The following is a 25,970-nucleotide window of genomic DNA, read 5'->3' as shown; positions in this document are numbered from 1 at the left end:
TTTTTTATTCATTCACTGCCATTGACGGCTATAAACGTCAAAAATTCATTTCAACTATTTCTATTAGTTACATTTTTTTCCCACTTTTGTTAAAGAGTAGGAAAACCTAGAAATTTTTATTGTACATTTAGAACAGTGCGATTAATTATTAGTACATTACAAATTGTAATCGCCTGACGCCCCAAATTTTTAATAATTAATAATATTTTTTTTTTATTCATTCACTGCCACTGACTGTCAAAAATTCATTTAAACTATTTCTATTAGTTTAACATTTGTTTCTACTTTAGTTAACAAGAGTATGAAAACCTAAAAAAATAAAATATTGTACATTTAGAAAAGATACAAAATGTTTGATTAATTGTAAGTTAACTAGTGAAGTCATGTGATTAATTACAATTAAAAATGTTAATCGCCTGTCGCCCCTAATTTATAATAATCTTTTTTTTAAATGAATTTATGGCAGTGAATGAGTTCATGTCTACAAGAACTGTCAAGAATGAAATGTCCGTCACAGCCCACAACATTAGGTACACCATAAGAGTTAATGAATTAAACAACAAAATCCAGCCATTTTTATCCATCTCAGGGGGCAGCCATTTTGCCACTTGCTTTTGATTGAAAATGACATCTCAGTTGCTCAGGGCTCAGGTAATGACCAATCACGACTCACCCTGTTCTCTGAGTTTGGTCCTGTGACATTCGCAAGCTGAGCTGTGATTGGTCGTTACCTGAGCCCTGAGCAACTGTGATGTCATTTTCAGTTGACAGTAAGTGGCAAAATGGCAGCTCCCTGAGATAGATTAAAAACAGGTGGATTTTGCTTCTTAAATTCATATTCCTCAAACGCAATAATAATCTGAATACTGTGCTTAGACTAGTGGAACCACAGAACAAAGACAATTTTTAACTTCACTTCCACTTTAAATTATTACAGTAGTTATTGTTTGTAACAGTGTAGATCTGCACTGAATCAAACGGTTTTAAGAACTTTTGTTACTTTTAATTAGTATTTTGTAAGGGCAATTTTCTGTTGCTTGTTCGTATCACTCGAAAACAAAACCTTGACTTAATAGAGACCAATAGAGTAATTTCAATGACTTTTGTATGATGACAGAAGTATAAACAAACGTACATGTTGTGAAACACTTTAATCGGTGCAGAAACCAATTTAGAAATGAAAAAAATCAAACAGAAAGGTTAGCTCTGGGAAATGATTGTCAATCAAATGTCTTGGCGAGGGTGAATCGATCAATGAGCTTTAGGAATGGGAGAAACTATTTTGCCCTTTTGTAGAAAACAGCTTTATCAAGAAAGTCAGTTTTTTTCCGTACTGTGCTAAAGGTTTGGAGTCTTCTATTATATTCAGTATGGTTGTCTTCAGAATTATAAATTCCTTATGGCCTCAGAAAGTCACAGTATAGAATTGTAGAAATGCCTCTGACAAACCGATAACTAAGCCCTTCAAGTTCCTTTGAGCTTATGAGAATGAGTAACAAGTATAACCACAAAACTCACAATGGTATGCAAAGGATCACGTTGAATTCAGAGTTTTATGGATGATTCAGCCACCTAATTTTGACCTTCAAGGGTCACAGTCGGATCAGTGGAAATATGCTTCAGTGTCAGTCATGCTCAAAACGTTATATTCAAGGTAGTTGAACTTAAACAGGTTCTCGTAAAGTTAGAAAATAATGTTTCAGATTCCACCACAGTGTATAGAAAATATATATTTATTTCCAACAAAATGGTCACATGAAGGTCAAAATATCCCACAATGAAAATCTGGCCTCAGATCTCATTCAATCAATGACCGTTCTTCTCTATACTAATTTTAAAAAAAAATGCACATTTAGTTTAAGAGATTCTGCTTATCAAATCATTTGCAATCCATCTGTTAATTGGGACGACATACAAAAAACCCACTGAAGCCCTTCTGTCATTTTAAAGCAGCAAGTTGGATTCTACTCCGTGTAATTGTACAAATTAAATGGGAAATAAATATTTCATGGCTGCAACAACAGAAGAAAAAAAACTGACAAAAAGCTTTTTCTGCTGTACTGAAGCTCCACACACACAACACTCCCCTTTATTCCACAATCATCGGGATGCTGACATAAACTGGAAGAATGTCTCTATCATTCGGGCTACATAAAATATTGTATGAATCAGTGGAGTGGTTTAACCTAAACAACATATGCATTATTGCCTGGATGCCGCCGGCAAACATAAAGCCCTAAATCCCATTTACAGAGTTGGAAAAATGCTCACACTCAAAAAAACAACACAAAACTGACACTGAAATGAACTTAAGCATAAAAGTAAAAGGGGATTTTTACCATCAATTACATACAATACCTGTTTTGGTATCTTGGTAAATTGGAAACAAACTTTTCTACCTCTTTTAGTGGCTTCCTAATGTGTTTAAGAGCTAGCTAGCGCTAGCTTGACTTTTATGCTATCGAAACGTGTTGCCATAGCTCTGCTAAAACCCCGCTAAATTAGCTAATAGCAACTGAAAAGACAACTTCATTCTTTCAGAATAGACGATTGGAAACAAACTTTTCTACCTCTTTTAGTGGCTTCCTAATGTGTTTAAGAGCTAGCTAGCGTTAGCTTGACTTTTATGCTATTAAAACGTGTTGCCATAGCTCTGCTAAAACCCTGCTAAATTAGCTAATAGCAACTGAAAAGACAACTTCTTACTTTCAGAATAGACAAATGAAAAATGTACTTGTACTAAACAGCACACTTCTTTCAGATTGTGGCGTAACCAAGGTGACCTGCTTGCAATTAGCGCTTAGCATACAGTACATGATGTCAATCGCAAGCTTTTATGAAACATGGCCGCTTTGTCATGCGCTCTATATTGTTTACTTTCTGCGTGGCACGCACACATGTTGTTAAAATGTCACATGTTATCACCGAGACGCTAAAGCAGCTGAGGCAGACCTCGCCACGAGAGAGGCGGGATCAGGGGAGGCCGCGTGAAGAAAACAAAAAAAGGAATTTCGAAATAAAGACATTTTAGGGCGTCTGAATATGTGGCTGCAGTTTGCCTTGATTTTTGTGCCGAGGTTTCACATCCTGACCATAGTCTGTTTGCATGTGCGCTGCGAGAAAGACCGTAAACAAGCAAAGTCACATGGCAAGGTTGCGCTGCGAGGGGGAAGAGCCAAAAAGCAAGAGGTGCACTCTGCAGCCGCGCACACGCTTCACTGATCCAACAGAACTCCCTCTGCTTACTTGATTTTAGTTATGTGGATTACCAGGCAATATTGCCTACATTCTTACTCTTAGTTATGCGTATCGGCTTCAGATTTTCATCATCTGAATTTGAGCATCTCGCCCGATGATTTGACTATTTTCTCACACCACCTCCGAACATGACCCCCCCGCCATCAAACCTCATTTAAAATTCAGCCACAATTAAGAAAATCCCAACAGCCCAAAGCGAAACAACGATCAGCTGAGCATTTCTGCCAACGTGTCTTTTCCCCGGCGCGTTGCAGCTTTCAGTCGACTTCGTTCGCCGGCGTTCCTTGTGTCAAGCTGCGATTTGAGCTACATTCTCGTACTTCACTGGAAAGCAGCAAACATGTTTCAATATGTCATGTTTATCTTTGTAAAAAATGTATACGCTGTGATTTAGGCACTTGGCAGAGAATAGGGCATCATAGCTTTTCAGATTTATAAGATGCAACTGGGGCTTCTCCAAAAACAAACTCGTCAGCATTTTATCTTCGCGTCCTTAAATAAACATGAACGCATCTCTGAACAACAACATTGGCGCAAACCCTACTCTTACCTTCTACTACTTCTACATTTCTCCACCGATTAAAACCATTCCAACTTCTACATGTTCCAAAAATTTGCAGTTCGCTGGCTATTATTTTTATCACTTCTGACTTTCTCCGTTTTCCCACAATTCAACATTTTTCACCCCCCAAAAAATCCCCATTCATTTCGAATGAGACATTCAAAAATTTCTGCTCAGCTCTTTCAATTCATCTTGGGATCAATTTTCACCATTGTGCCAATTCTCACATAGCAAAATATATGCATTTTTCCACTAAATTCGACATATTTTTCACCAACAAAATTTCTTAAGGTAGGTGCTTGGGTTAGGATTAGATTTAGGGTTCCTACCAAGTTTACCCCAGAATGACTTTACTCTTCATTTTCAGTGGCACATTCAAAATAACAGCTTCGAATAGTTCCCATTTGGAATTTAAATGTTGTAAACAATTTTCAACATGCAAAAATTTTGCATATACCAAACAACATTCCAACTGATTCAATACGATTTCATGTTTCTATATCTTTCTTCATTCAGCATTCACACGCAATTTCTCCAGAAATGGTTTCATCTCGTTTTTGGTCCCGATTGAAAAGCATAGCAGAAGCGTTGGTGTGATTAGCTCACCAGGTAGGCCGCAAGTGGACTTCCAACATTCCAATCATCCCACTCCTCACGCTGAAAATGGCCCATGCGCGAGTCAGAGGGTCGGTACGCATTCCCACGCACGGCTCTCCCACTCATTTATCCGGTTACGCACGGTACACTTCGTGTCTCTTATGACCAAGATCCCGTTAAAGGCCTCCGGACAGCCATTCATCAATTTTCTGCCACGTATTCCGTTCAGGTTCACGGTCAAGCTGGTGCCTTTCCCACCCGATTATAAACCTAGAGGCCGCGATTAACCCTGGATCGGTTACACTCAGTCACAGGCACATAGAGATAAGGATCTATTTATACTTAATAATTAAGACTTGTCAATCAACTCGACTTGGAATGTTGGAGAAAGCTGGTGAACATTTTCTTGCCTTCATTTGGGTTTCTTGAATGTGTCATGTCTTTAATGTGAATTGGCACTACAGTAAGAACATCAGGACTTTGTGTGGAATTTATTATTTTTTAAATTTCTTTTACTCCCCCTCCTCCGATTGAGTTGTACAGATTTTAAGTCACATTTATAGTGGAAAAGGTTTTAAAATTATTTTGTGATCTCTTTTTTTTAATATCACAAAATGGTGGCATTTCAACAGGGGTGTGACTTTTTCAATCCAAACAATTTAACTCATTCACTGCCATTGACGGCTATAGACGTCAAAAATTGAAAATTTCTATTAGTTTAACATTTTTTCCCCACTTTTGTTAACAAGAGTATGAAAACCCAGAATTGTTTTTATTGTACATTTAGGACAGAGATAAAAATTTGTGATTAATCGTGAGTTAACTAGTGAAGTCATGCGATTAATTACTATTAAAAAAAAATGTAATCGCCTGACGCCCCTAATTTATCATTTTTAAAATAAAAATAAAAATCGCGTCAGGCGATTAAATGTTTTCTTTGTAATTAATTGCTTGACTTCAATAGTTAACTCACGATTAATCACAACTTTTATGTCTGTTCTAAATGTACAATAAAAAAAAAAAGGTTTTCATACTCTTGTTAACAAAAAGTGGAAAAAAATGTGAAACTAATAGAAATAGTTCCAAATGAATTTTTGACGTCTATAGCCGTCAATGGCAGTGAATGAGTTAAAAGAGACCCCTACTGTATAGTCACCACATCAGGAGAATCAAGAAAACCAGCAGTGAAAACGAATGCATGTTTGTTTGTTGGACTTGAAGGTGTGATTGGCAGCTTTTCAGCTCAAGGTCCCGCTTGGCCAATCCCTGTGCAGCCCGTGATGAAATCAAAAGGTACGAACTGTGACGATTGACTGATGACGAGAATACCCTCAAGACTATAACAAACCGTGTGCTTATTGTGCTTGACAAGAACACACAGATAACGGCGGAGGTCATTTTATAGAGATGAGGCAGCGAGTTCAACATTCTGAACACCTCAATAGAAATCAAGCATTTAATAATAAGGTCACACATCGAGCTAATGTGTCTTTAAAACACTCGAGCCATAAAACCTTCAATGGTGCTTATCTTCACTGGTGACAAGATATTCGCTTCACAATTCATTAATAGAAAGAGAAAACACTCCAAACATAAAAGAAAGCTGAGCGGTGGCTCATATCAACAAACCTGACGCCTCGATTGACTTTTATGTGCTGCATGGGGATAAAATCAGATGCAGTCAAGAATGTTTTCTTTTCTTTTTTTTCCTCGAACCCATTCCCACTGGGTACTTTCTCCTGACAACTGGAGAATGCTCCAAAATGCTTTCAAGGCTTTCAATATGGGGGGAAAACTTTCTAAGTCTATAACATATTTAGACAATTCACAAGAGAGAATGGCCCTAAAGCTTGAATGGCCGCATGAACTCGGCGGGTCAACGAAAGTTGAAGCCGCACTCCCGTTTGGACAAAATGGAACAACTTATTGCCTGGGATGTGCCAAGTCGTGAGAAAAGATGTCATGTGATTGGCAACGACAAACCAGGCCACGTATGTTATAAAGGGAGATTCGATGACGTGATATAAAGCACTTCAAGTAATCAGTGGGTCAATTTGCACCTTCCATTAAGCTACTTGCTGCTTTGCATTTATTTTTTTTCTGTCCAAATGAAGATTGCTGCGATTATTTTCAGCACAATCAGCATGATATTGTAAAACCACGTTGGCATTTCTGTTGTAAAGCATGCACGAGTCGGAGCGTACAATCACCTGGTTCATATACTGTATGGATTATTTTGGCAAAGGAGAGGTGCTCACTAACACAGATTTGACATTAATACCAAAAGTGTTGCATTTATTTTTATTTTTTTTACTTTATCATCTAATTTAGTCTTAGCCAGTTGGCTGTTTTTTTTTTTTCTGGAAAAAAAAAAGTTGGCCGCTTTCTAATAATCTCAAACACAGCACTTAATATGCTCAAGCGAAGCACCATATCTAGATATTTATTACGGAAGCACGCCGTTTATCGTTCATCATGGTTCAACTCCCAGACGTCACACATGGCAACAAGACCGGAAAAAAGTGTTTTGCGCCTTGTGTTATTCATTTTGCATGACACCATGCAAATGACTTTGAAAAGCAATAATGAGAGAAAAAACAGAGAGGGGGGAAATGAACAAAGATGAGTTGCCTGAAGGAAAACATTAGCACACATCATTACTCTTGACTGACTGGATTGAGACTCGGATGCTGAAAGATGCTTACAAGGAAGCGTTCCAAACGAGTCATTTGCTTCAATTTGCATATCTTTGTGCACGTATGACCTTACAATGTGCTGAGCAACATTTTTTTTTGTCACGTGTGTGCGGGGTTGTTTATTTATTTGTTGTTTAGTCTAATGGAAGCGAGTAGTTGAAGTTAAATAAATTCATGTTGTTTGCCTGCATGGTAAGCAGCAGCAAATAGATTGACGGGTGGATTTGTGCCAGTCAGTAAATTATTCCACTTTGGCATTTCTATAAAAGGAGACATTACGTTCTATTTGGAATCTGTCTATAAATGTGTCTTGTGTGTCACTTTGTGTTTTTTAATGCATTTGATAAAACATTAGTGACATCCAGATAGAGGGAAAACTATAGTAAACATGCCAAGGGGGTGGGGGGGGGGTCTCGTTCACAAATCAAAGGGCTTTGCATTTGCATGCAAGCATTCAGATTTTTACGAGGAGAATATGCAAACCATAAATAGAATAACTCAATACTGTAAAAAAAATAATAATAATAAAAAATACAATAAAAGTAATATTTATTTGAAAAAAATATATATATATTTTTTTTTTCCACTCAGAAATTCTAAGTATATTTTACAAGGAGAGTTTTGAGTACATTTTACCAGTTTATATATTAACTCATTCACTGCCGTTGACGGCTAAAGACGTCAAAAATTCATTTGAACTATTTCTATTAGTTTAACATTTTTTTCCCACTATTGTTGACAAAAGTATGAAAGCATAGAATTGTTTTTGTATTAGAACGGATATAAAATTTGTGATTAATCGTGAGTTTACTAGTGAAGTCATGCGATAAATTATGTTTAGAAATTGTTTTTGCCCGACGCCCCTAATTTTTAACAATAATTTCTTAAAAAAAAAAAAAAACTTTATTACAAATTAAAAAATAAATAAATGTTTTTTTAAAGAAAAGATTGACAGTGAATATATCAACTGTAAATTGACATCATAGATTACTGAAAGGGAATCAGTTCTATAAAGCTGTACATGTCACACCTGTTTGCGTTCTACTTCTAAACAATACCTAAATTACTGCTCAGCCAGCCAGACAAAGTGATCCACTAAAAGAGAGAAATGGTCTTAAAACCTCAGCATCTGCCACATCTGTCCTACGTCCATCACTAGCTTGCCACTGCCTATCTTGTGCTCTGTGAGACGGGCGAGGGGCTTCAATTGTCCTCCACCCCGTCAATTTATGGTTTCAACCCTCCACTGTAACTCTCCTCCCGTTTTCAGGATCAGCCGTGAAAAGGCATTTGGATTATAATTTTCGAGACTAAAAGCACAAAAGATTGCCTCACTAGAACCAAAACGTTTGGGGGGGTCTGTTAGTAGTCTCGTCGCTGTGGCGCCTCCAAAAGTCATGCGGCTGATGTGATGCAATTTCAGTTCCTCTTCAAATGCCAGCTTTTTGTGGTGTAAAGAAAGACACTAAAATGAATCATTTCAAAACTTTTTCCGCCATTAATATGACCTATATATATTTTTGTTTGTTTTGTTTTTTGCTTTCAAGAAAAAAAATCGGAAGCTTTTTGATTGCTTTTTGGAACGATTCAAAGTTCCCTCCAGCTTGACAGAAGTTCTAACCTACTTTCATTGGACCATATCAAAATCTCCAAAACACATGGGACATTTTGTTATGGGAATAATTTTACTTCCTCTCTCAAAAAGATAAATTTTTCCCCCCTCTCAATTGAGTTGTAAAGGTTATAGGTCATGGTGGGAAAAAAAACTCTGGATTTTTTTTTTTTAATACCACAAAAAAGGTGTGTGTATACATTTATCCAATGTATCTCAGAAAACAGAGCAACAAATTAATTTTCTGTGAAAAAGATGGGGCAGCCTCAAGAAGTAGTTAGTCGACGTTAAGTCAGTAAGACTCAACGTAAATGTAGAGCATAGAACTTTTATGTTTTACAATCATGTCTTTGTCAATTAAATTAAGATCAACTGCTTGTGCCAAATTATGGCCCAAAAAGGTTTAACCTTGAACATCTTAAAATTTCTTGGCGACATGAAAAACTGTTTGCGACCATTAAAACTGTTGGCGAACGTTTGCGACCTTGAACGAACCCCGACGACAAACAAACAAACATTCGCTGCCTTTGTATACACTCGCAAGCCCTTGCCACTCAGTGTTTGTTAAAAAAAATAAAATACTTAGGAAGGGAACCTTTAAAAAAAATTAGTGCATGTTAAATCGCAATCGTAATATTGATGGAAATTAAATTGTAGTTAATATATTTGTCAAAAGTGTTCAGTCCTACATGGCTGCCTAAAAATGATGCAAAATACTGGTTTGAGAGCTAGCTTGCCTTTTAAAAACGCCTCCAATTCAATTCAACGCCGTAAATCCTCATGGACACCGCATCTACAGACACACTCACAATGTGGGATCACCTGCAGGCAGACTTCCCTCGGCCTCGGAGCTCCAAAAGCACATGTGTGAACACAGCCTGTCCTCAGTGACCCCCCCCCTTCCCCCCAACCACCTCCCAAAAACACATCATCTCTCTCTTCCAATAACATGATGGACGGCACCCGCCTGGACACACACGCGCGTCCCATCTGATCTGAGCCTAATTATATTCTTAGTTTAAATTCAGCCTCAAGGTCAAAGTGAGAGTGAAGAATCCAACATGCCAGAGTCCCCTGCTGTCATCCAATGTGATTTGCTAATGCATATACCAAATGAAATGTCTGCTCAGCGCAGGTAAAAAAAACAAAAAAAAAAACAGTATGTTTACATTTATAACACCCCCTTGAATTTTTCACAAGGGAGGGGACTTCTATTAAGCCTGTGGTCAATTGGTCAACTGTCACATCCCTGGGAAAAAAAATAGAGAGGAAAAGAACAGCGCTGCTGACAATCATTAAATTTCACATTTAAACCTATTCCACTAAGTTCCTGCTTTTCAATCATTCGGTGTCTATTTATGCCTCCAAATATTCTGCTCATCCACACGCGCTAACATCACCTGGCTGCGCGCGCACGCGCACACGCACACAAACGCCGCCATACAATCACAACCGGAGTGACATTCCATTCCATTCCATTACGCAAACATACATTAAAAACAGCATACTGTCACGCTTTTATCACGTGCGTAAACATGCAGATGTTCGCCGTCGCGCGGGCCTTGCACAAACAGGCGAGCGAGCGAGCGCGCGCACGCGGCTGCCTGCTCGGCGTTTGATTCGGGGCGGCGCGCACGCTCGGGCATCACCGCTCAGCTGACGGAGGGAGCTTGTTTTGGGGTGAAATATTCATGGGGGTGGGGGGGGGTCTGTTACGACTTTGCTTCTTTAAAGTGCGCGCCGCCGGGGCTACACTTGTAACAACAACAACTAAAAAATAGTGATGATGATGATAATAATAAAGGCCTGATATTCACAGAGGCGAGCTTCAAGGTTGAATAGCACGCGGACTAGTTCGCTGTCATGCTGATATTTGTGTTGAAAAGGCTTTAAAAAATGATATTTTTTTTTAAAACACACACGTCAGGCCCCCGTTGCGACGCTTCTACCGCAGCAGCCATGCGAGGAGGCTGCGTGAGCGCATCCCGATTTCCCGCCGCCGAATAAGACGCATTTTTGACGACGACATCACGCGAGCGATTGATTTATGGCCGCAAATAAGATGCCATCGTTGAAGGTGAGACCTACCTTGGTGGTCAATCCGCAGAAGCAGACTGGCCCGAAGCCAAGCGGCTCGCCGGATGAGACAACAACAAAACCACGCCGGTTGTTGATGACACAGCTGTCCTGCTAAGGCGCCGCTGAGAGAGGGCGTGAATTTCGGAGGATGGGAAAAAAAAATCCCTCCCCAGATGTGTCAACCGAGGCTGGGTTTAAAAATCGGCGATTTCCAAGTATGTCTCCCGATTGACGCCTTTCTCTTGACGTGGGAGCTCTTCCATTTTTTTAGGATAAACAGCGCGGTTCGGCGCAGCCTCCTGATTGGGAAGCATCGTGCAATTCAATGCGACGTTGGAGGGAGAGGTGGGGTGGGGGGGGGACCCGTGTAAAAAAAAAAAACACACACACACACACGCGCGCGCGCGCGTCCTTCAGTGTTTGAGGGGGAAAACATGCTTTGCGGGCTATGAGGAAGAGAGAGGAGGATGAGGAGGGGAGATAGAGGAGGGGAAAGACGTCAAAACAAAATAAAAAACTAAATAAAAAAACAAATGCGTAGATGGCGATGCCAGTGTTGGTTCACACGTTGGGCATCCTTGCTGTGCTCTATATATTCACATCGTCATCATCATCATCATCATCATGGTTCATAAGAGCTCAGTCGCCAGTTGTTACGGGCTTAGCAGCCATCACTCAACTGTTATTAGTGGAGAAAATTATGGAATGCCCTTTAACATGACACAACAAACAGGAAGACGCATTATTATTATTATTATTATTATTATTATTATTATTATTATTGGTGTGTCTTTGTGAAGTGAAAAATAAGACCGATTTTGAGGCGTGTGAGGCGAGTGTTATGTATGCATCATAATATAGATGCTGTTAACACATGGCTGATGTAGGGGAGGACACGCCCCCTGAACAGGACCGACGGACTCAAGATTAGGTACAACTACATCTCGTTAGAGCCAATGAAAGAGCTTGTATTTTGAAAATACTTAGCAAATATACAAAGTCTACACACCCCTGTTCAAATGCAATGTTTTTGTGACAGATTAAGATAATTCATTTCAAAATTGTGTTTTAATCTTTTAGTCGGAAAGTAAAAATAAACTAAAATAATGATATTCAAGTGTTTCTATGATTAACCCTAAATAAAGTTCAGATCTTGCGTGAACACTGACTACTATTTTGAACTGCTAAATGAATAATCTATATGAATTATTAGCCTATATATCCACTGTTAATTAAAGAACTGCACTACCAGTGTCAATTAAAACTAGAAGCATTTGTGTAAAGTTTAGTTTGTGCATGTGTACCTAATGTTATGGCCAACAGGTGCGGGCAGCACACTAGCAAGGCAGATACGGACCTTGAGTCGTGTATCACAAAGATCTTTGGACCTTCTAACGCAAAACTCAAAGTCCAGAAGAGTGTCTAACTAAAGAAAAAGCGTAATACAGCGGATAGTACATAAATGAAAGTGGCCTATAAATTGCCAGGACACAACAATAGGTACATCTGCACCAATCAAAATCCACAACTGTGCTCCTGTAATTGTGACTCGTCTACGAACTAAATTCAGAGCGCAGAAGATACTACTTCCTTTCTACAAGCCACTGCAACACATATCCATCCTGGTTGGTCGATATTTAGTGTTTAACTTCAGGCTAGTAAGCGGCAAAAGAATCAAAAATCCTATGCAAAGATCAGGAGCGGGGATGATTCTTTAAAACGTCCATTATTTTGTTGGCAGATGGCAAATCCGCCCAAGGCTCCTGCGAGATGTGATGTTAAAAGCTCCTTCACGCCTACCATCCGCCCGCACAGGTGTTTAGACGGCAACAAAAGCATCAGCAGGATTAATAACTTGATGGTGACTGCATTTCAATGAGGTGAGGCCAGTTGCTACTCGCTAATGGGATGGCGTTTTACTGCTTTGACAACAACAAATGCACACTGTAAAACGATGATTTATCTGTCTTCATTCCATCCAGACTGACTGCATAAATCAATAAGGAATTGAAAGAAATTGAGCATACCTGTAATAAAATGTAAAATATTTTTTATTAAAATATATTTCGAAAAAATATATAATGCTAAATTACTAATACTAAAACTATAATATATTATACTAATATAATTGCACATGCATATATATATATATATATATATGCACATAAATACATACATATAACAAAGAACAATAGTCATCAACAGTAGGTACGAGGAAAATATGACCCATTTATTCCAAAAACATTTGGGTTACATACATTCAACCTCAAACATGCAATGTTCTGCACACGAATAAAATAAATACAAAATAAAAGTCAATAAAACTGAATTATATTTAATGTCGGAGATTTTGTATGCAGATCAAGGACCACGAGTAGCCCCCGCGGGAATGTTCCAAAAATAGACCAGCAGTGATTGGGCATTGTAATTTTCTAGGAATGTTGTATAACTGATGATCTGAAAATGTAATCAATTATTCCATAGATTTCTCAAGTAATTGTCTCACTCATCAATTGAGGCACAAATTTTGGTCGACCAATTTTTGTGGTTTGAGTTTTTTCTCCTCCCAGCCCTAATAATAAAACATACTGTAATAATAACAACATATGATTAAACACAATATGAGCACATTTGTCATATCAGAAATGCGTATCAAACTGATAGCCCTTTGCACTAATCAGTAGCCAAGAAGTAGGTTGGTGACCCCTGATCGGACCGATATCTGGTATCAATTTTGGACTGAGACACCCAAAGAGTGTATGAGTTGGGGACACAGAAGACTGTCCATGGTCCTGAAATTGGGGTCCCACATTTGAAAGCTGATAAAACTTTGCTAATTTTTTGGTAAATGTTGCACTCTAAAAAAATTTTGAAAAAAAGTTACTCCATGTAAAGAGCAAACATGTGAACCCCTTACAGTCTCATTTTGACAATAAAAGTGCTTGTATTGAAGTGAAGTTCTTCTTTTGACATTTAAAGTCTTCAACTGAGCAAACCATAAACTTGTGTCGTCTCCACAAGAGATGACACAAGTGGACAAAACAACGTGTGGTTAGAAAAGAGCAAAGTTTTTTATCTTGTGCACCGATCGCTTGTGTGACAAAGTATCGGGGGTGGAGTGGATTTGTTATCAGGAGCTTTTGCACGATCCGGTCAAAGTGCACAGAGCATGAGGTGATTTTTACCGCACTGCTTCGTGAACATCCTTTCAAAAAGACGACAAAAGCAGTTATCAGGTAAAGTTCGTTTTTTTTTTCTTGATTGTGGCATGTGCTTGAGATTCATGGAAGCCATTTTGATTCATGTGCTTGGTGCTCTTATGATTGCTGTAAGTTATGAACGCTCTTTTCTGCTTTTGCCCGTGAGCTTATTCAGCAGGAAGTCAGTTGATGCCGCCTTTGTCTTCTTCAAAATACAGAGCACTTCTTCAAGCCGAAGCGGTCACATGTCATAAGCTTCTTTTCTCTTTAATGTATAACAGCAGCTTTTTTTTTTTTTTGGTCACACAGCATTATCTACCGTATGGAAAGCTTTTCTTTTGTCCAACAGTACTTCTATTTTAAATAATTTATTATCAGGAAAAAATTTAAATATATGTATTTTTTTTATACAATATCTATCTTTTGTCCTGTATTTGTAGTTGACAATTTAGCTTATTATTTATTTGTATCTATTTATTTTTATTATTTATTTAACTTTTGCTTAATATATATATTTTTTTACAATATAAGATTTTTTTTTTTTTTACAATATTTCTCTTTTGTTCAGTATCTGTAGTTGACAATTTAGCAAATTTTTTATTTTTTTTTCTATTTATTTTTATTATTCATGTAACTTATTTTCAATCTATTATGTATTTATAACTAACACTGAAAACGTTTTTGGTTTGTTCTACTACCATTTCATCAATGTTCCTTTCAGTTCGGCTTGATTTTTGCGTACTTGTGAATGAATGAGCAAGTATATCCTACTTTTCTTCACTACAATACCTGCTTTTATGCTTTTAACACACTTCCTGTTACCAAACGTGGTTTTGATAACATCTTTCAAACTGAAAGATGTTACGAAAACCCCGTTTGTTGTGAAAGTGTTAAATGTGGTGAACTTTAAAGAGACGCCAACAGCCCACAGGTTGTCGGCATGACAACGCCCAAAACTCCAAATAAGGACTTGATAGAGGCCTTAAGTGTTCTACAATGGGTACTGACCTTTCTCTTCTCGGGTATGTCGCCCTCATCTGTACATTTATGCTAATGTGAGCGCACACGCCCGGCCGGGTTGCTTGTAAACTTGAAAAAAAATTTGCATCCGTCTTCAGGAGTTGCTTGCATCATCTTGATGGTGGGGCTCATGTTTACATCGCTGTGGCCGCTTCCCACTCTGTACTTCATATGGCTTGTGATTGACTGGCAGACGCCTGAGAAAGGTAAATGGAAATGACTGAGGGACATTGCAGGTTATGTTTATTATTCAACGCAAACAAACCAAATTTTTGCACAAACGGGCAGCAAAGTAATGCGTTTGCTTCGACTTGAGCAGAAAAACTGTGAATAAATGACATTTTCAGCAAATAACGAAGGATAGGTTCCCCCAAAAATTCAACAATGCGAATGTGAAATTTTTTCATTACTGTATACCATTATCGGAACTAATTCAAACTAGATGTGCTTATTAGAAGTGGGTGAATTATGTTGTCAGTCGGAAGAATTTTTGGTTTTGATATATTGACCTTAAAGTGAAAAGAAAGATTAGACAGAAAAATGAAATGCCATACACAACCACAAGGGGTCATATAGAAGAATTCAGACCAACCCAGTGAGTTGTTTTAACAGGATAACAGTTAAAATAGGCAGGTCTTGTAAAATAAAAGTAATTTCACTCACACATGGATTTATAGCATTTTTCAAAAGAGCTGCTCATTTGCATGGTATGTAAAATAAATGTAATTTCACTCACTCATGGATTTATAGCATTTTTCAAAAGAGCTGCTCATTTGCATGGTATATGGGGATTTATTATGCAATATATTAAGCTTTTTTTTTCCCTGGCAACCGTACCGCTCAGCATTCAGATGGAATTTCTGATTTGTAGTTTGAAGAATAAGACTCCATTAATCTCCAAAAGTAAAAGCAAGCAAAGGTTGCATCGGGTTATTCAATTCATTTATAATCCATGCAAAAGACTATGAAATGATACCATTTTATATTGCCCAAAAAGAAACTTTTTAAAAATAAAATATTGTCTATCAGGTGGCAGGAGAAAACAATCTGTGAGGAGGTGGAAGGTTTGGGAACACTACAGAAACTATTTTCCTCTCAAGGTAAAACTCACATTTGCATTTTTTAAATTTAAGGACAACTAATCTACTTGGTAGTGACCTTTGTCTTGTTTAGCTGGTGAAGACAGCCGAGCTGAATCCAAACAAAAACTACATCCTCGGCTGTCACCCGCACGGTATAATGAGCATCGGAGCCTTTGGTTGCTTCAACATAGAGTGCTGCGGGTTTTCGGAGACTTTTCCTGGGATGTACGTCTCCCTGGCCATACTGGCCGGACTCTTCCGGATCCCGCTCTTTAGGGACTACCTCATGGCCGCGGGTACTTAATATCACGATTGATTGTGTCAATAGCTCTATAAATAAAAGTGAATGATGCTTATAGTCTTACTTTGTTTGAACAGGCCTGTGTCCAGTCAGCAAGCCAAGCCTTGGTCATCTTCTGTCCAAAAGTGGCACAGGAAATGCTGTGGTGATTGTGATAGGGGGCGCTGCAGAGTCTCTGGCTTCCCATCCGGGAGTGCAAACAGTTCTGGTGAAGCAGAGAAAAGGCTTTGTCAGATTAGCGCTTGAGTATGGGTAAGAAAAAAAAAAAAAAAAAAAAAAAAAGATACTCACCTGTAAGCAGCTTTTTAATTATGATCATACGCTCACATTCCTCAGGGTTGACTTGGTGCCCGTTTATTCCTTCGGGGAAACTGAGCTCTTCCAGCAGGTCACGTTTTCAGAGGGCTCATTGGGTCGAAGGTTTCAGGACCTGTTCAAAAAGATAGTGGGTTTCGCCCCATGCCTGTTCATCGGTGAGCGTTGGGCAGTGCTACCCTCCAGGACTCCCATCACCACAGTGGGTGAGTGTATCGTTCCAAAAAGTGGAACTCATGCGCTGCACCCGGTTTATATTCTTATCCTCTTATCCAGTGGGAAGTCCCATCCCTGTACCCCAGCGCATCACCCCCACCGAGGAGGAGGTCGACCACTATCATAAACTGTACATGGAAGCCCTGTTGGGTTTATTCCATGAGCACAAGGTCAGCTGTGGACTATCAGAGAGTCACAAGCTTTGTTTAATGTAGAGATTTTGCTTCCGCGTGACCTGCATCAATGGACTAAGTGACCATGTGAGTGTGTTTAAAATGAAATAATGTTAATCCATTCACAGTACTGCTGTGAAATGTAAGAATGGCCACAATGTCAGGTGGGTCAAACTAACTCAAGGGCATTTTTAACAAGACAGAGTTGAAAATAATGTTTTACTAAATGACCATTTTTTTTTAATTGAGGACGACAATGTGTGTTGGGACACATTTCACTATTAAACATTTCTCATGAATGTATGCGGTAGTCACAGCTGTAGTTCATATTTTATCCAGTAGAGGGCCCCCCCATCCCTCACCGCTACTGCATGCAAGCGGGGTTAGAGGGTTTGCCAAACATCGACTGAATATGAAAAAAGCTTCACAATCTACTAGTGTCTTACTAAAAAAGAAAGTTCAACAAATCATGTTTTGACTCACTTAAAGATCTAAAGCTTCATTGTTGACCTTTGATCTTTGTGGCGTACATCTTGCGGCCTTGAATGCAGGTGAATGTTAGGAGATGAGAGCTTTATTGAATAACTGTATACATCAGAGGTTCATTATAGTTGCACAATAATTACAAGATTAAACGCTAACAAAAACACTAAAGTACATGTGGGCAAGAAATGAGAACTAACATGGGCAAGGGAATCTTCTAAAAAAAGTCCATATCGTCTGGTGCATCCAAGTCCCGATATTCAATGATGTTTCGTGGGTCACCCCGCGACATTCTAAAATCAAAAAAGCCCCCAAATGATCATGAATACATTGGATTCAATTGTGCGGAGACTTTTCAGAGTTGTGGTCTTACCTGAGGTTGCGCGGTTTCCCAAGATAGCCGCCTTGTCCACGGAAGTTGTCGTAGTTTCCTCGCCCCCCTCCAAAATGGTTGGGAGGGTAAGGAGGAGCACCTGCAATCAGGAATGGAATTAGGTGCCACTATCCGCAAATAGGAAGAAAGAAAGAAAAAAACGCTAGTTAATGTGATTCAAGAACATACCACCATAACCCATAAGTGGGGGGCGGGGCTGCACAAAGCCCATTGGAACCTGGGGACCTTGTGGAGAAAACGGCATTGGAGACAGCAATCCTACCGTGAAAAAGACAAGGGAGAAAAAAAAAAAGATCTCGTATTGTTGAAAGATTCAGACGATCCTTTCATTCAGTCCAGCCTTTATGAGCAACATTGTAATCGGAAGTGATCAGTCAACTGCTGACAGCCCACCTTGGCCCGGAGCTGGTAGAGGAGGAAGTTTCATCTCCGGCAGAGACGGCCTCTTGGCATCCATCAGGAAATTGTTGAAAAACACCACCTCCTTTTTCACCTCTTCAATTTTGTCCCCGTGTTTGTTCAGGATGTGTTTTCGCACAAACTCTGGACCCTGAACCAGTCAAACACGAATGAGAAGTAGAATTACAGCATGCACTAAATCAGGGGTGGGACAATTTTTGTCATCAAAAAGGTATATGGAAATATGTAAAAAGGTGGAGCCAGCTCGCAAACAGTCCAGGAAATGACCCGTTTATTGGCCAAAGTCAGATGGGAACGGTTTCAGCCGAGCATAGAAAAAGGCTGGGATGGATGGTGTACGCAAAACATGACACTTTTTTTTTTTTTCAGCATTTGTAATTAATTTAACCACCATCAATTAGGAGATATTTGAACAAAATAAAAAGTAGATGTGTTTATTTTACTGTTCACAAAAAGTATTTAATGGGAGAAATAAATCAAATGAAAAATAAATAATGGAGCAGCTGCAGATGATACTTTACACTCAGCCATTCCCCAATTGCACACTAGTGTGCTCCCTCACTGAAAGAAATGTTCCAACTGTGCAGTAATGCTATATTACCGGTAGTTTCAACTTGTTAAAGTTAAGTACAATTCAGTTGTGCTTGTAAAGTCAATACGTTTACAATTGATCTTTTTAGAGCTGTTTTTTAATGTGCAATACATTCTAATTGAATCATTATTTAAGCAGTGTTGTTATAATGCAGACTACAATTATTAAATAAAGGAATAATCTTCCCTCATTTTAAATGGCTTGCACTTTTACCTACACCATGTGGCGCTCAAAGTGCTTTATACAAAGACTCACATTCACCCACTCATTTTTAGAAAACACTCGGAAAACACTTCTACGCTATATTTCAATGTGGGTCATGAACGTAGTACTTAAGTGGAGTATTTTTTTATTTTACTTTGTGCCACCGCAGTTTGTATTAGAACAAAAAGGTCACCTTAAACTTCTTGCCGCTAAGAGGGCAGAGCCACTTGTCCTTTCCGAGCTCCTGCGTGTTGGCAGAAATAAATTTCTCCATCTCCTCAGCGGGGTCTTTGCGGCCCATCTTTGCCGCCTCTTCCTCAGACAGGGTTTCTTTAGTGCTATACAAAGAACTCAGTTTCTCCTCCAACACCTTCTGCCATTGTTGCACTAGTGGAGACATGAGGAATTGCTTAATTGTTATGACACTTTTTTGAACCGAGGGAATTCTTTTGAAAGCAAAACTCCATTTTTCTTTTATTTCATACATAAACACCCTCGCTTTGGTTGACACTGACCTTCTCCTTGAGAGATGCGGTTCGGAGGGACCGGCCCACGGACGTGGATCATGCCGCAGCGGTTTGGCATCTCGTCCTCGCTCGGGTATTCGCAGGCATTGTAGTAATCAATGGAATGCACAATGCGCAGATACAGAATCAAATGGTCCAAAACCTGAGCAAGGAAGAAACATTAAAAAGTAGAAACGCAATAAAACGAGGTAAGACTTAAGTGCTCCAAGCAAACCTTGGCAAGTTTCTCATCCTTCTCCACAGTCATCTCTGTCGAGTGGCCCTCTTTGACATTGTCTTCTTGATCCATCCCACTAGTGGAACCCAGGAGCTCCTCCTCTTCAGCGCTCACCTCCTCTATCAGGTAATCAGTGATATTCTTCAAAACGGGATTTTGAGTCTTCTAAATTGACAAACACAATTTAAAACAGTTACAAAGGCAATCTGAGATCTCTTGCTAAATGTTGGTACATAAAAAAAAAAAAACACGGAGTTACTTCAGTGCTTTGGCCTTCTTCCTGAGGCGGGTTGCACCACAAGTCTCCTTTCTCGTCCAAGGAGTGAATGAGTTTGGCAGCCATTTTGATGTCGTTACGGAGCACCTGCTTATGCTGAGTGATGCCGTTCACGTTGCGCACCCTCCGCACAAGGTCCCTGTTCACGCTAGGGGCCAACTCACAGTCGCGCGGCTGTGAAAGGGTACAGTTGAGATGGTTAACAGCAGTCCAAGAAAACATCTCAATTAAAGCAACTGGAATTTAATTTGAGGATGGCATTCAATTCACTTACACGAATGTTCTGAAGATTCCAGCACACCTCTTTGATGTTGACACTGCGGTCAAAAGTCACCCAGCAGCGTCTGTAAAACCTGCAAAGGTATTCAGTTTCGTTTGAAAGGGGCACTTTTTTACTTTGTGCTCTGAGTGAGTTAGCCACAATTTTAAAAAGCTAAATGTGGAGAGCCACAGTCATCCAATTACTTGAACCCATTCATTGAACAACAAACACATACAAAATAAAAACCCTCTCAAGAACTATGGAGCAGACACTAACATTGAACTAACCCATCGGTAAACAGCCAAGCTGACTGATTCCGGCTATTAATACCACTCACAAGGCCACTCCCCTTAAAGGTACACGTGTGTGACTTTAGGGCTTAAACTGGTTAAATAAAGTGAATTTATTTACATTCTCATTTATAGGTATACATATTTCAATCCTGTGCTATATTTCTTGAAACAAAAATTATGTTTTATTTGGAGGTGGGGGGCTTAAATGAGATTTTGGCCTTTTAAATCATTTCAATGGACAAAATTGATTTGATACAATGTACATAAATTAGAGGTGCGAATATGAAACACCAAAAATGATTTATATTGATTATCAAATCAGTAATTATTTTTCATGATCAATTGTGAATGTCCTGCTGTTTAAGACACGTATGAAAAAGTAAATCCGATTCATTGAATAATTTAAAAAAAAAATGTTAGTTGCAATGTTAAAATAAATTGTATGATGAGCTTGGTCCAAGGAACAAATTGAACTTGTAAGTCAAGGTAGCCCTATAAAAGAACACAGCAAGAGACAGCAGAAGTATGCTTTTCCACAACTAACCTGCGCTCTGGATGGGGGTCAGCCAAGCAGACGCGGAGGAAGCCAGGGTAGCGGCGACATAGCTAGAGTGGATTAAAATTTTTTTTTTTTTTTAAATTATGATGAGTATGCTGAATAGGAAATGTGAAGAGCAATGAGTGCTGGCTCAACTCACAGCTACAATCTCAGCCTTGGAAATGGTGGGCGCGATGCTTCTCATGAAGAGCGAGCAAGTCTTGTGGAGAGGACGTGGTCGAGGAGTGTCATCTTTCTTTTTCTCCACTTTCTTCTCCTCCTCCTCTTCAGCATTCTGCTTCGGTTGTTCCTCTAAACCGTTAATTTGAGAGAGACAACAGATTCTTGTGAGTGAGTGAGTGAGTGTGTGGCTTAAATCTTACGCTTCTCACTATATCGGATTTCTCACCTCCACCTTCCTCCTCCTTGTCTTCCACATCATCTTTCTTCACCGACTTTTCAGAGCAGACTGAGTTTGAATCCGATTCGGAGTCAGAGTCGCTTTCGGAGGCGCTGGCCTCGTCGTCGCTGTCACCGCTGCGTTTCCTCTTTCTCCTCGGCTGGTGAAGTCATAGCAAGATAGCGACAGAGCATGTGAGACATTTCTGTTCCGTGCTAAAAACAAAAAAGTTGCCGAAGGTGACACAAACCTTCTTGAGTTCAGGTATTTCTTCTTTGGCTGCTTCTTTCTCTGCCTCTGCTTTGACATCATCGCCTCCGGCAGCCATCCTCTCAGTGGAGACAGAATCACTCTCATCCTGTCAAACGGTTTTACAGTCAAGATTGGGTACAGTTTACTATGAAAAATCGGAATTCAAAATCCCAACTTGTGTTGACAATTTCGTTTAAATGAACATTTTAGAGGACAATAAGACAAGCATATAATGTTCACTCGACACAATAAATAAGCTGCCACTACTATCAAAACCAAACATACTTTCTCATTCTTGTCTTTCGCCACTGACGGTTTGCTGTCACCATCCATGTTCTTATGATGGTCGCTCTTGGGTGGTTCAGCTCCACCGGGTGCCAATTTCTCCCTTTCTTCCTCCTCCTCAGAAGGCAATTCCAAGATGCGGAGATCGTGGTCCGTGCCTCCTTCCATCTTTATCACAGCTGCAAGCAGGCAAGAGGGAGAATTGTACAGGTCCCAGCAAAGAATTGACATCTTGAAAAACGCGTTTGAGAGAATCCTCACCTGCATCCAGGACCTTCATGATTGCCTGCGTCTGTTCAATATCCAACGAGAGGTTATCGAACCAGCCGTTCTCCATCAGAAACGTGAAGACATTCAGGCGGTTGTTGAGGGCTCTGGATGCCTCCAACTTAAGTCGGCTGGCCTCTTCTGGGTGGTACTTGGACCTGAACCTGTGTCCAGAGTTGTGGGTCCACAAAAGAGCAGGGAGGGAATGGCAAGGAGCGGGATGTACGGGATGCAGAAGTTAGAAGGCACAGAATTACACTCCATTCATTTTGATACAATTTTTAAAAAAAATCACTTATAATAAATCATTTGACATCATTTTGCTGAGAATTTTGAAAATGCCAAATCAAATCAGTGGATTGAAATATACAAGATGAATTAATGCAATCCTTGTTTAAAGTCTTAAATGTTGAGACTGTGATCATCATGGTTTATTGATAACATTAGAAAAGTTGGAGATCAACTCACCACAACAGAAGAAAATTACAGCACGAAAAAAAAAAACATTCACATATTGAAATGTTCATTGAGTGAACTACAGTTACCTTGTATTCTGCCACTTTTTTAACAAAATAAATACAGAGAGGTCTCCTCTGTAAGAATGGGCTCCACTTCACCCCATTGGTGTTTCTGTATACACGTATTGAGTTTAGGGATTCGATTTGGTCCCAATAGAAAAAGAAACTTGGAGGAAAAAGCCGAAAACAAGAAAACTCCTAGCGCGGAAGAGTAGTTGCCCTATCTATCTAAAAGCCCTGATACTGTGTGTCTAATAGCAACTGCATTGTGCGCAGTGCATGCCCTTGCTGTCTAAGTCGGATTCTTGCAGAGTTCCACTTTTTCTGGAGAAAGACACGCCGTGGTAGTGGGGATGGAGGGAGGAAAATGGTTATGTCAAAACAGAACAAATTTGCATGAGGCCTGTGAAACAGGTATAATAAGCATTAACAGGACAACTGGAAAAACTCAAAAATATTGAAAATCAACCCAAGTGTTGTGAATAATGACTTATTGTGACTTAGAATACTGAGTAGCTTTGTTTGAGAAAAGGATGCTACTGGGAGAGAATTTACAGGTTTTACTGACACGTGTGCAACTCTTGCGAATCATGCAGTATTTAGAGCACCAAGTGCAACTTGATGTTGAATTTGGGTTGATTTTCCACACAAGTCAATTGTGGGCCTGTTTCTACAGCCTGGGTGCAACAACACTTCAAGTTAATACTGAACAAATTAGACTATAAAATTTTTAAGTGCTTATTATGCATTGATAATATAATTTTTTCATGCATCATCAACACAATACGTAAATATTAACTTTACAGTATGGACCCACTAGAGGACCAGGCCCACACACTGTTCAGTAAAAATCATATCTATGAGTGGTCAATCACGATTAGCAGACTTAAAAAAAAAACATTCTACCAACGCAAACTATTAATTACAACTCTATCATGACTGAAAATTAAGGCACTGAAAGACAAGAGAATTCAGACCGTACCACTCTTCATCTTTATGAGCCAAAAAGAAGTCTTGCATCTGTTGCCGGCGGTAGTCAAGCTTGTACTCGTTGTAGCGCTTGACCGCTTCGGTCTCATCCACGGAATCATCCAGAGAAATCAGGAACTCCTTAAAGGTCTTCATGATTGGTGGAGGCGGACCAAAATCCATTTCATGGATGTTCCCGAGCCTGATGAAAGACAAGAGAATCTTTTTAGTGGCTTAATGGACAGAAGAGCAAATTTGGTAAATCTAGTTTTATACACAAACCAGGCTTTCCCCCCTGCATGTTTGAGGATCTTAAATCTGAAACCACCACTATCCTCAGCTGAGAGCAGAAATTGCATAATTGTATGCTGTCTTCATTATTATTACTACTAGAAGTACATCTACAGCTGCCGAAAATGCACGTAACAACTAGATGTCTTGCAATCAGAAAAATGAGAACAAATCCTGAAAGTTCCTTGGGTACCATTCAAGTCTCTCACCTAGCCTGAATGGGAATACCATGATGAGGCTGCATGAGGTGCATGTCCGGGTGCCCCCATTGCTGTGGGGGTCCGTAACTGGGCCCTCCTCCTCCATAGCCCATGTCGTACCCACCACGGTAGGGATCTCCACCATGGTCATCCCTGCCAGGTTAGAATAATTAAAGAAGTAATAAAGAGAATCAAATGTAAATGACTTGTGACAAATAGGGTTTTACTAAACTCACCAGTCTCTTCTCATGCGTTTTGGCTGGGAACTCATGTCGTGTCTGGGCGGGGTGAATCTCTCCCTGCGACCTCTGTCGTAATCCCGGTACTCTCCACGGCTTCTCCGTTCCCTGCCCCTGTCCCACTCTCTGGGACAGACAAGTCCAACAAAATGAGTTAGTTATTTTAGAGAGCCAAATTATTTAAAATCAAGGATGTGACAAGAAGGCAACTACTTATAATTCTGGAATCTGAGTCAAACTTTAAGGACAGCCTTGTCAGTGGGTATGATATTTGACTTACCTGTCATTCCACTCATCTCTATGTCGGTCTTCTCTCTCTCTGGAACGATCATAGTCACTCCTTTCCCGTCGGAATTTGTCCCTTCTTCTGCGATCGTACTCGTCGTCACTGTCTCCCATCTACATGAAGACAAAAAGAAAATCTGACAAATCTGAGCACGTAGCCCGTCTACTGTGTCTAGTGAGGACAAAGACAAATACATCAACGAGTCAGAAGACGCAGCTAAATTAGCATGATGCTATGCTAACAAACAGCCTTCGTCGTTAACAACGGGTTCATTTCCTGTCAGAATTCTAATGAGTTAAAGTTATTTGAGGTAATATAAAGTAACATTACGTAGATGTAATAAATGTATTACTCAAGTATGGTTAAAAACGAACAGACGTTTTCTTTAATCACTTCGTAGCGTTAGCAAACGTAAACGAGGTTGATATCGAGCATGCGCTTTAAGACTACATTACACAGAAACGAAACAAATATCTAATTTGGAGACAAACCAAACAGTCGAACTACATGTGGAAGTGTTGGTGAAAGTTAAAATTAATAGCTCTTAAAATGTAATATTACGCTTGCTTGTCGCCGGTGTCTTCAAACTCCTCGAGGGTCTTCTCCTGGCCAGTGGCCACTGGTAGGTTTTTCTTTGGTTGAAAAAAACGAAACAAAAAACAACAGTACTGTGCACATTATCGCCACCTGCTGTCTGGCGTGTAAACTGACGCCCTGCAATCTACAGCGGCATCACATATTTTGTATACTGTCTGTGGAACATTTTGGCGAACATTGTTTCGTCAGACAGCTCGAATAAATACAATATTAAGAGCAATTGGTGCTGCAATTAAAGGCAAAAAAATAAATGCTGTGAACTGAAAATATGAGGAATGAAAATAATTCATATATATATATATAATTTTGGGAAAGGAATGTTTTTGACTATTTTCTGACATTACAGAC

General features: G+C 39.5%; 3 protein-coding genes across 6 annotated transcripts in view; 1 reads left to right on the top strand and 2 right to left on the bottom strand.

Moving 5' to 3' along the window:
* nyap1 (neuronal tyrosine phosphorylated phosphoinositide-3-kinase adaptor 1) overlaps window positions 1-11,314 on the bottom strand; it is a 34,222-nt gene extending 22,908 nt beyond the window's left edge. Inside the window, exon 1 of the mRNA XM_077546078.1 lies at window positions 10,814-11,314. The gene's annotated coding sequence lies outside the window, so the exon portion shown is untranslated. The remainder of the gene's footprint in view (window positions 1-10,813) is intronic.
* Window positions 11,315-13,013: 1,699 nt separating this feature from the next.
* Window positions 13,014-25,721, bottom strand: srrt (serrate RNA effector molecule homolog (Arabidopsis)). Of its 4 annotated transcripts, none has more exons than XR_013288542.1 (24): window positions 25,587-25,721; window positions 25,020-25,138; window positions 24,737-24,865; window positions 24,510-24,653; window positions 24,023-24,211; window positions 22,517-22,686; window positions 22,256-22,434; window positions 21,969-22,076; window positions 21,728-21,878; window positions 21,479-21,630; window positions 21,325-21,386; window positions 20,500-20,578; window positions 20,208-20,399; window positions 19,946-20,113; window positions 19,720-19,873; window positions 19,398-19,591; window positions 18,382-18,538; window positions 18,157-18,246; window positions 17,968-18,067; window positions 17,795-17,887; window positions 17,595-17,651; window positions 16,699-16,837; window positions 16,472-16,612; window positions 13,014-15,221 (listed from the first exon to the last, which is right to left on the bottom strand). XR_013288542.1 is itself a non-coding variant. In XM_077546079.1 (20 exons), exons 2-20 carry the CDS (start codon window positions 25,136-25,138, stop codon window positions 17,812-17,814), a joined length of 2,613 nt encoding a protein of 870 aa, XP_077402205.1. In that variant the 5' UTR covers window positions 25,587-25,721; the 3' UTR covers window positions 17,664-17,811. The 4 variants fall into 4 exon arrangements, 1 of the variants encoding a protein (XP_077402205.1); XR_013288543.1 differs by lacking the exon at window positions 17,595-17,651 and having other exon boundaries at window positions 13,014-14,009; window positions 15,013-15,221; XR_013288541.1 differs by lacking the exon at window positions 17,595-17,651.
* On the top strand, window positions 13,920-17,414 carry mogat3b (monoacylglycerol O-acyltransferase 3b). The gene is made up of 8 exons (XM_077546082.1): window positions 13,920-14,040; window positions 14,929-15,026; window positions 15,123-15,230; window positions 16,054-16,124; window positions 16,198-16,402; window positions 16,485-16,659; window positions 16,744-16,928; window positions 16,999-17,414. Exons 2-8 carry the CDS (start codon window positions 14,945-14,947, stop codon window positions 17,151-17,153), a joined length of 981 nt encoding a protein of 326 aa, XP_077402208.1. The 5' UTR covers window positions 13,920-14,040; window positions 14,929-14,944; the 3' UTR covers window positions 17,154-17,414.
* Window positions 25,722-25,970: the final 249 nt, after the last annotated feature.

Source organism: Vanacampus margaritifer, chromosome 16 (genome assembly GCF_051991255.1).
Source record: "Vanacampus margaritifer isolate UIUO_Vmar chromosome 16, RoL_Vmar_1.0, whole genome shotgun sequence".
Classification (NCBI taxonomy): Eukaryota; Metazoa; Chordata; class Actinopteri; order Syngnathiformes; family Syngnathidae; genus Vanacampus; species Vanacampus margaritifer.
Note: the sequence above shows the minus strand (reverse complement) of the source record. Positions and strands in the feature narration are given on the sequence as shown.

Coding starts and splice junctions, on each gene's coding strand:
- mogat3b (XM_077546082.1), top strand. CDS start 14,945: ATGACAACGCCCAAAACTCCAAATAAGGACTTGATAGAGGCCTTAAGT. Junction 15,231..16,053: donor CTGGCAGACGCCTGAGAAAG/GTAAATGGAAAT, acceptor ATTGTCTATCAG/GTGGCAGGAGAAAACAATCT. Junction 16,403..16,484: donor GGACTACCTCATGGCCGCGG/GTACTTAATATC, acceptor TTGTTTGAACAG/GCCTGTGTCCAGTCAGCAAG.
- srrt (XM_077546079.1), bottom strand. CDS start 25,138: ATGGGAGACAGTGACGACGAGTACGATCGCAGAAGAAGGGACAAATTC. Junction 21,631..21,727: donor CAAGGAGGAGGAAGGTGGAG/GTGAGAAATCCG, acceptor TTAACGGTTTAG/AGGAACAACCGAAGCAGAAT. Junction 18,068..18,156: donor CCCACTTATGGGTTATGGTG/GTATGTTCTTGA, acceptor TCCTGATTGCAG/GTGCTCCTCCTTACCCTCCC.